Raw genomic sequence first — 8463 nt, 5'->3', positions numbered from 1 at the left:
GGCATGTGGGTGACCCACAGGTCCCCTCCAACCCCGAGGTGTCCCCCCCCCATGCCCAGTGTCCCATCCCGTGTCCCCCCCCAGGGGCCCCCCCACACCCCCGGAGCCCCCTCCACACCTGGGAAGGGGGGACCTTCTGCCACCTCCAAGGGCCACCTGAAGATCCCAAGCGGTGGGGACTTGGGGGGTGGGGGATGTCCCCTGACCTGGGGGGTGGGGGATGTCCCCTGACCTGGGGTGGGGGGTGTCCCCTGACCTGGGGGGGTCCCCACAGGTATCGAGCCCCAGGGGAACGTGGTGCTGAGACCGGCCCAGTTCACGGTGGAGACCCTCGACGCCGGGGTGGGAGAGGTCCTGGTCTACGTGGAGGACCCCGAAGGTCACACCGAGGAGGTAGGTTGGGGGGGGTGGGGGTGTCCCCCGTCGTCCCCCCCCCCCTTCCTTGAGATGTCCCCAACTCTATGTCACCCCCCCCCCCCTCTTTTTTTTTTGGGGGGGTTCCAGGCCAAGGTGGTGCCCAACAACGACAAGAAGAGGACGTACAGCGTCACCTACGTGCCCAAGGTTGGGGGGCTACACAAGGTGAGCACCCACAGCACCCCCACATCGGGGTCTCCAAGGGGGGGTGGGTGCCCCCCCCCCCCCCCCCCCCCCCCCAAGGGAAGGGGGTGGCACAGAGGGGTGGTGGGGTCCCCAAGGGTATGGTGCTGGGGGTCCTCCGGATGTCCCACTTAGTGTCCCCTGTGGTGGAGCACCCCCTGGTGGCTTGGCCATGGCATGGCCTGGTGGCTCTGGGGATATGTCCTCATGGTGGCACGTCCATGGCATGACCTGGTGGCTCTGGGGACATGTCCTCATGATGGCATGGGCATGGCATGACCTGGTGGCTCTGGAGACATGTCCTCATGGTGGCCTGGCCATGGCATGACCTGGTGGGACTGAGGTCACGTCCTCATGGTGGCACAGCCATGGCATGACCTGGTGGCTCTGGGGCCACGTCCTCATGGTGGCATGGCCATGATGGCCTGGTGCCACTGAGGTCACGTCCTCATGGCAGCATGGCCAAGGCATCACCTGGTGGCTCTGGGGCCATGTCCTCATGGTGGCCTGGCCATGGCATGACCTGGTGGCTCTGGGGCCTTGTCCTCATGGTGGCATGGCCAGGGGACATTGAGGTGTGGCATGGTCATGGCATGGCCTGGTGGTTCTGGGCCATGTCCTCATAGTGACATGGTCATGGCATGACCTGGTGGCTCTGGTGCTATGTTCTCATGGTGGCCTGGCCATGGGGTGGCCTGGTTGCTCTGGGGCCACATCCTCATGGCGACATGGCCGGGTGCCACTGCCATCACGTCCTTATGGTGGCACAGCAACGTCATGGCCTGGTGGCACTGAGCCCGTGGCCTTGGCCAGGTCACCAAGGTACTGGGTGGCACTGGGGGACACGGCCACCCCTTGACCCCCTCCCTGTCCCGCAGGTGACGGTGCTGTTCGCGGGGCAGAACATCGACAAAAGCCCCTTCGGCGTCAACGTGGGCATGGCCCTGGGGGACGCCAACAAGGTGACAGCGCGTGGCCCCGGCCTGGAGCCCGTCGGCAACGTGGCCAACAAGCCCACCTACTTCGACATCTACACCGCAGGTGGGCTCTGGTGGCCACCACACGACGGGGCGGGGTGGGTGACGCTGCTCCGGGGAGGTGTGGGGACGTGGCATGAGGTGACACTGAGCTGTGGCATGGCCGTGGTGGTGCTGGGTGGCATTGAGGGCATGTCCTCGTGGTGGCATGGCCGTGGGATGACCTGGTGGCTCAGGAGACATGTTCTCATGGTGGCATGGCCTGGTGGCACTGAGGCCACGTCCTCATGGTGCCATGGCCATGGCATGGCCTGGTGGCTTAGGGGACACGTTCTCATGGTGGCATGGCCGTGGTGGTGCTGGGTGGCGCTGAGGCCACGTCCTCATGGTGGCATGGCCATGAGATGGCCTCGTGGCTCAGGAGATGTGTTCCCATGGTGGGAGTGGCATGGCCATGGCATAGCTTGGTGGCTCTGGGGCCACGTCCTCATGGTGGTGTGGCCATGGTGGTGCTGGGTGGCATTGAGGGTCACATCCTCATGGTGGCATGACCATAAGGTGGCCTGGTGGCTCTGAGGCCATGTCCTTCCTCATGGTGGCATGGCCATGGCATGGCTGGGTGGCACCGACACTGTGTCCTCCTTGTGCCATGGCCATGGGATGGCCTGGTGGCTCTAGGGCCACATCCTCTTGGTGGCTCTGGTGGCCATGTCCTGCTGGTGGCATGGCCATAGCATGACTTGGTGGCAGCGGAACCATGTTTTCATGGTGACATGGCCATGGCATGGCCTGGCGGGTCTGGGGCCACATCCTCATGGTGGCATGGCCATGGCGTGGCTTGGTGGCAGTAGGACCGTGTCTTCATGGTGACATGGCCTGGTGGCACTAAGCCCGTGTCCTCACGGTGACAGGGGCCGGCCCGGGCGACGTGGGGGTAGTGATCATGGACCCCCAGGGCCGGCGGGACACGGTGGAGGTGATGCTGGAGGACAAAGGGGACAACATCTACCGCTGCACCTACCGGCCCGTCCTGGAGGGGCCACACACCATCTGTGTCACCTACGCTGGCGCCCAGATCCCCAAGAGCCCCTTCACCGTCAACGTGGCTGAAGGTGAGTCCTGCCCTGGGAGGGTCCCCGTGATGGCCCCATGGCACCCATCGGTGCCCCTGGTGGCCCCGTGGCACCCATCGATTCCCCTGGTGGCCCCATGGCACCCATCAATACCCCAGGTGGCCCCATGGTGCCTCTGTGTCCATGGTGGCCCCATGGCACCCATCAATACCCCAGGTGGCCCCATGGTGCCTCTGTGTCCATGGTGGCCCCATGGTGCCTCTGTGTCCATGGTGGCCCCATGGCACCCATCAATACCCCAGGTGGCCCCATGGTTCCTCTGTGTCCATGGTGGCCCCATGGCACCCATTGATTCCCCTGGTGGCCCCATGGTGCCTCTGTGTCCATGGTGGCCCCATGGCACCCATCGATTACCCTGGTGGCCCTGTGGTACCTCTGTGCCCATGGTGGCCCCATGGCACCCATCGATTCCCCTGGTGGCCCCATGGCACCCATCAATACTCCTGGTGGCCCCATGGTGCCTTTGTGTCCATGGTGGCCCCATGGCACCCATCGATTACCCTGGTGGCCCTGTGGTACCTCTGTGTCCATGGTGGCCCCATGGCACCCATCGATTCCCCTGGTGGCCCCGTGGCACCCATCAGTGCTCATGGTGGCCCTGTGCCCCGTGTCGTGGTTGTCCATGGCCCCAAGGGTTGTCCCATGGGTCCCTTATGTCCCCAGAGTGTCCCCATAACAGCCTTATGTCCCACAGTGTCCCTGTGGCACCCCTATGTCCCCAGGGTGTCCCTTATGTCCCATGGTGTCACCAAGGTGTCCCCATGGCACCCTTCTGTCCTCTGGGTGTCTCCGTGGGTTCCTTATGTCCCCAGGGTGTCCCCATGAGTCCCTTGGGCCCCATGCCACCCCTCCGTCCCCATGGGTCCCTTATGTCCCCAGGGTGTCCCCGTGGCACCCGTAGCCTCCATGCCACCCCTCTGTCCCCTGGGTGTCCCCAAGGTGTCCCCATGGCACCCTTATGTCCCATGGTGTCCCCATGTCACCCCTTCATCCCCAGGGCGTACCCATGGGTCCCTTATGTCCCACGGCGTCCCCAAGGTGTCCCCATGGGTCCCTTATGTCCCCAGGGTGTCCCCGTGGCACCCATAGCCTCCATGCCACCCCTCTGTCCCCTGGGTGTCCCCAAGGTGTCCTCATGGCACCCTTATGTCCCATGGTGTCCCCATGCCACCCCTCCATCCCCAGGGTGTCCCCATGGGTCCCTTATGTCCCACGGCGTCCCCAAGGTGTCCCCATGGGTCCCTTATGTCCCCAGGGTGTCCCCGTGGCACCCATAGCCTCCATGCCACCCCTCTGTCCCCTGGGTGTCCCCAAGGTGTCCTCATGGCACCCTTATGTCCCATGGTGTCCCCATGCCACCCCTCCATCCCCAGGGTGTCCCCATGGGTCCCATATGTCCCCAGGGTGTCCCCATGGGTTGGGTCCCATATGTCCCCAAGGTGTCCCCATGGGTCCCATATGTCCCCAGAGTGTCCCCATGGGTTGGGTCCCATATGTCCCCAGGGTGTCCCCGTGGCACCCTTGGCCCCCCCCATCCCCAGGGTGCCCCCAGGGGTCCCTTATGCCCCTGAGGACCCCACGTCCCCCCATGGGTGCCCGTAACCCCATCCCGTCCCCCTCCCCGGGTGACGGTGGGGGGTGTCGGGTGCTGAGGGTGTGTGTGTGTCCCCCCCACCCCGCCGGCAGCGTGCACCCCCTCGGCCTGTCGGGCCACCGGGCGGGGGCTGCAGCCCAAGGGGGTGCGGGTGCAGGAGGTGGCCGACTTCAGGGTGCTGACCAAGGGCGCCGGCACCGGGGACCTGCGGGTGCTCCTCAAGGGACCCAGTGAGTGGGCGGGGGGGGGGGGGGGAGGGGAGGGGGAGGTTGGGGGGGGGACGACACAAAGACATGGGGGTGGGGGTGGCCATGAGTGGAGGGATGCATGGTTGGGGGGCACCTTGAGGGTTGGGGGGCACCATGGGTTTCTCCATGGAGGGATGTACGTGGTTGGGGAGCACCATGGGGTTGTCCATGGGGTGGGTGCATGGTCAGGGGGCACCTTGAGGGTCCTCAAGAGGTTGTATGGTTGGGGGGCACCATGGAGTTGTCCATGGGGTGGGTGCATGGTTGGGGGGTCCATGGGGTGGGTGTATGGTTGAGGGGCACCATTGGGTTGTCCACGGAGAGGTGCCCATAGTTGAGGGGCACCATGGGGTGGGTACGTGGTTGGGGAGGTCCATGGGGGGGTGCCCATGGGGGTTTATATGGTTGGGGGGCACCATGGGGTTGTCCATGGGGGGATGTACATGGTTGGGGAGCACCATGGGGTTGTCCATGGGGTGGGTGCATGGTTGGGGGGACCATGGGGTGGGTGTATGGTTGAGGGGCACCATTGGGTTGTCCACGGAGAGGTGCCCATAGTTGAGGGGCACCATGGGGTGGGTACATGGTTGGGGAGGTCCATGGCGGGGTGCCCATGGGGGTTTATATGGTTGGGGGGCACCATGGGGTTGTCCATGGGGGGATGTACATGGTTGGGGAGCACCATGGGGTTGTCCATGGGGTGGGTGCATGGTCAGGGGGCACCTTGAGGGTCCTCAAGAGGTTGTATGGTTGGGGGGCACCATGGAGTTGTCCATGGGGTGGGTGCATGGTTGGGGGGCACCTTGAAGGTGGGTACATGGTTGGGGAGGTCCATAGGGAGGTGCCCATGGGGGTTGTATGGTTGGGGGGCACCATGGAGTTGTCTAGGGGGTGGGTGCATGGTTGGGGGGCACCATAGGGATGTCCATGGAGGGATGTTACATGGTTGGGGGGCACCATGGGGTTGTCCATGGGGTGGGTGTATGGTTGAGGGGCACCATTGGGTTGTCCACGGAGAGGTGCCCATAGTTGAGGGGCACCATGGGGTGGGTACGTGGTTGGGGAGGTCCATGGGGGGGTGCCCATGGGGGTTTATATGGTTGGGGGGCACCATGGGGTTGTCCATGGAGGGATGTTACATGGTTGGGGAGCACCATGGGGTTGTCTGTGGGGTGGGTGCATGGTTGGGGGGACCATGGGGTGGGTGTATGGTTGAGGGGCACCATTGGGTTGTCCACGGAGAGGTGCCCATAGTTGGGGGGCACCATGGGGTGGGTACATGGTTGGGGAGGTCCATGGGGGGGTGCCCATGGGGGTTTATATGGTTGGGGGGCACCATGGGGTTGTCCATGGGGGGATGTACGTGGTTGGGGAGCACCATGGGGTTGTCCATGGGGTGGGTGCATGGTCGGGGGGGGCACCATGAGGGTGGGTGCATGGTCGGGGGGCACCTTGAGGGTCCTCAAGAGGTTGTATGGTTGGGGGGCACCATGGAGTTGTCCATGGGGTGGGTGCATGGTTGGGGGGCACCTTGAAGGTGGGTACATGGTTGGGGAGGTCCATGGGGAGGTGCCCATGGGGGTTGTATGGTTGGGGGGCACCATGGAGTTGTCTAGGGGGTGGGTGCATGGTTGGGGGGCACCATAGGGATGTCCATGGAGGGATGTTACATGGTTGGGGGGCACCATGGGGTTGTCCATGGGGGAATGTACATAGTTGGGGAGCACCATGGGGTTGTCCACGGAGAGGTGCCCATAGTTGAGGGGCACCATGGGGTGGGTACATGGTTGGGGAGGTCCATGGGGGGGGGGTGCCCATGGGGGTTTATATGGTTGGGGGGCACCATGGGGTTGTCCATGGGGTGGGTGCATGGTTGGGGGGACCATGGGGTGGGTGTATGGTTGAGGGGCACCATTGGGTTGTCCACAGAGAGGTGCCCATAGTTGGGGGGGCACCACGGGGTGGGTACATGGTTGGGGAGGTCCATGGGGGGGTGCCCATGGGGGTTTATATGGTTGGGGGGCACCATGGGGTTGTCCATGGGGGGATGTACGTGGTTGGGGAGCACCATGGGGTTGTCCATGGGGTGGGTGCATGGTCGGGGGGGGCACCATGAGGGTGGGTGCGTGGTTGGGGGGCACCTTGAGGGTGCTCAAGAGGTTGTATGGTTGGGGGGCACCATGGAGTTGTCCATGGGGTGGGTGCATGGTCGGGGGGCACCTTGAAGGTGGGTACATGGTTGGGGAGGTCCATAGGGAGGTGCCCATGGGGGTTGTATGGTTGGGGGGCACCATGGAGTTGTCTAGGGGGTGGGTGCATGGTTGGGGGGACCATGGGGTGGGTGTATGGTTGAGGGGCACCATTGGGTTGTCCACGGAGAGGTGCCCATAGTTGGGGGGCACCATGGGGTGGGTACATGGTTGGGGAGGTCCATGGGGGGGGGGGGTGCCCATGGGGGTTTATATGGTTGGGGGGCACCATGGGGTTGTCCATGGGGGGATGTTACATGGTTGGGGGGCACCATGGGGTTGTCCGTGGGGTGGGTGCATGGTTGGGGGGGGCACCATGAGGGTGGGTGCATGGTTGGGGAGGTCCATGGGGGGGTGCCCATGGGGGTTTATATGGTTGGGGGGCACCATGGGGTTGTCCATGGGGGAATGTACATGGTTGGGGAGCACCATGGGATTGTCTAGGGGGTGGGTGCGTGGTTGGGGGGCACCATGGGGTTGTCCATGGGGTGGGTGCATGGTCGGGGGGACCATGGGGTGGGTGTATAGTTGAGGGGCACCATTGGGTTGTCCATGGAGAGGTGCCCATAGTTGGGGGGCACCATGGGGTGGGTACATGGTTGGGGAGGTCCATGGGGGGGTGCTCATGGGGGTTTATATGGTTGGGGGGCACCATGGGGTTGTCCATGGGTTGGGTACATGGTTGGGGGGGTCTATGAGGGGGTGTCCATGGGGGTTTATATGGTTGGGGGGCACCATGGGGTTGTCCATAGGGTGGGTGCATGGTTGGGGGGTCCATGGGGTGGGTGTATGGTTGAGGGGCACCATTGGGTTGTCCATGGAGAGGTGCCCATAGTTGGGGGGCACCATGGGGTGGGTACATGGTTGGGGAGGTCCGTGGGGGGGCACCAGGAGGGTGCCCATGGGGGTTTATATGGTTGGGGGGCACCATGGGGTTGTCCATGGGGGGATGTACACGGTTGGGGGGCACCATAGGGATGTCCATGGAGGGATGCCCACAGTTGGGGGGGGCACCGTGGGGTGGGTACGTGGTTGGGGGGTGCCCATGGGGGGGGGGTGTCCCCGTCCGTCCCCCCCCCCCCTCACCACCACCCCCCCACCCCCCCCCCCCCCCTTGTGCGCAGAGGGCACGGAGGAGCCGGTGAAGGTGCGGGACGCGGGCGACGGCGTCTACGAGTGCGAGTACCTCCCCCTGGTGCCCGGCAAGTACCAGGTGGCCATCACCTGGGGGGGCTACGCCATCCCCCGCAGGTCAGTGACACCCCCCCCCCCCTCTCCCCCCCCCCCCCCCCCCACCCGTGGGAACACCCCCACCCTGCACCCATGGAACCCCATCCTCGGAAACCCCTTCCTCCACCCGTGGGAACCTCCCCCCCCCCCCCCTTCCCTGCCCCCACACCATGGGGACACCCCCCCCCCTCACCCACCCATGGGACCCCCCCCCCCACCCATGGGACACCCCCACCCTCCCCCATAGGAAGCTCTGCCCCCCACCCATGGGACCCCCCCCCCCATAGGAACCCCCCCACCCCCTCGTGGGACCCCCACCCCACCCCATGGGACCCCCCCCCATCCATGGGACACCCCCACCCTCCCCCATAGGAAGCTCTGCCCCCCACCCATGGGACCCCCCCCATCCATGGGACCCCCCCATCCATGGGA

At 65.0% G+C, this 8463-nt stretch overlaps 1 protein-coding gene across 1 annotated transcript; it reads left to right on the top strand.

Annotated features, from left to right (window-relative positions):
• Positions 1 to 274: 274 nt before the first annotated feature.
• LOC141478277 (filamin-C-like) lies at positions 275 to 8052 on the top strand (the record flags this gene model as incomplete). Its single annotated transcript, XM_074167381.1, has 6 exons — positions 275 to 393; positions 505 to 582; positions 1479 to 1641; positions 2489 to 2689; positions 4397 to 4534; positions 7926 to 8052. Coding segments are annotated over 6 exons (826 nt in total), but the record flags the coding sequence as incomplete, so codon positions are not given.
• Between the last annotated feature and the right edge of the window lie 411 nt (positions 8053 to 8463).

This window comes from Numenius arquata, unplaced genomic scaffold, assembly GCF_964106895.1.
Source record: "Numenius arquata unplaced genomic scaffold, bNumArq3.hap1.1 HAP1_SCAFFOLD_1824, whole genome shotgun sequence".
In the NCBI taxonomy this organism is placed as follows: Eukaryota; Metazoa; Chordata; class Aves; order Charadriiformes; family Scolopacidae; genus Numenius; species Numenius arquata.
This window is presented reverse-complemented; position numbering and strand designations above follow the sequence as displayed.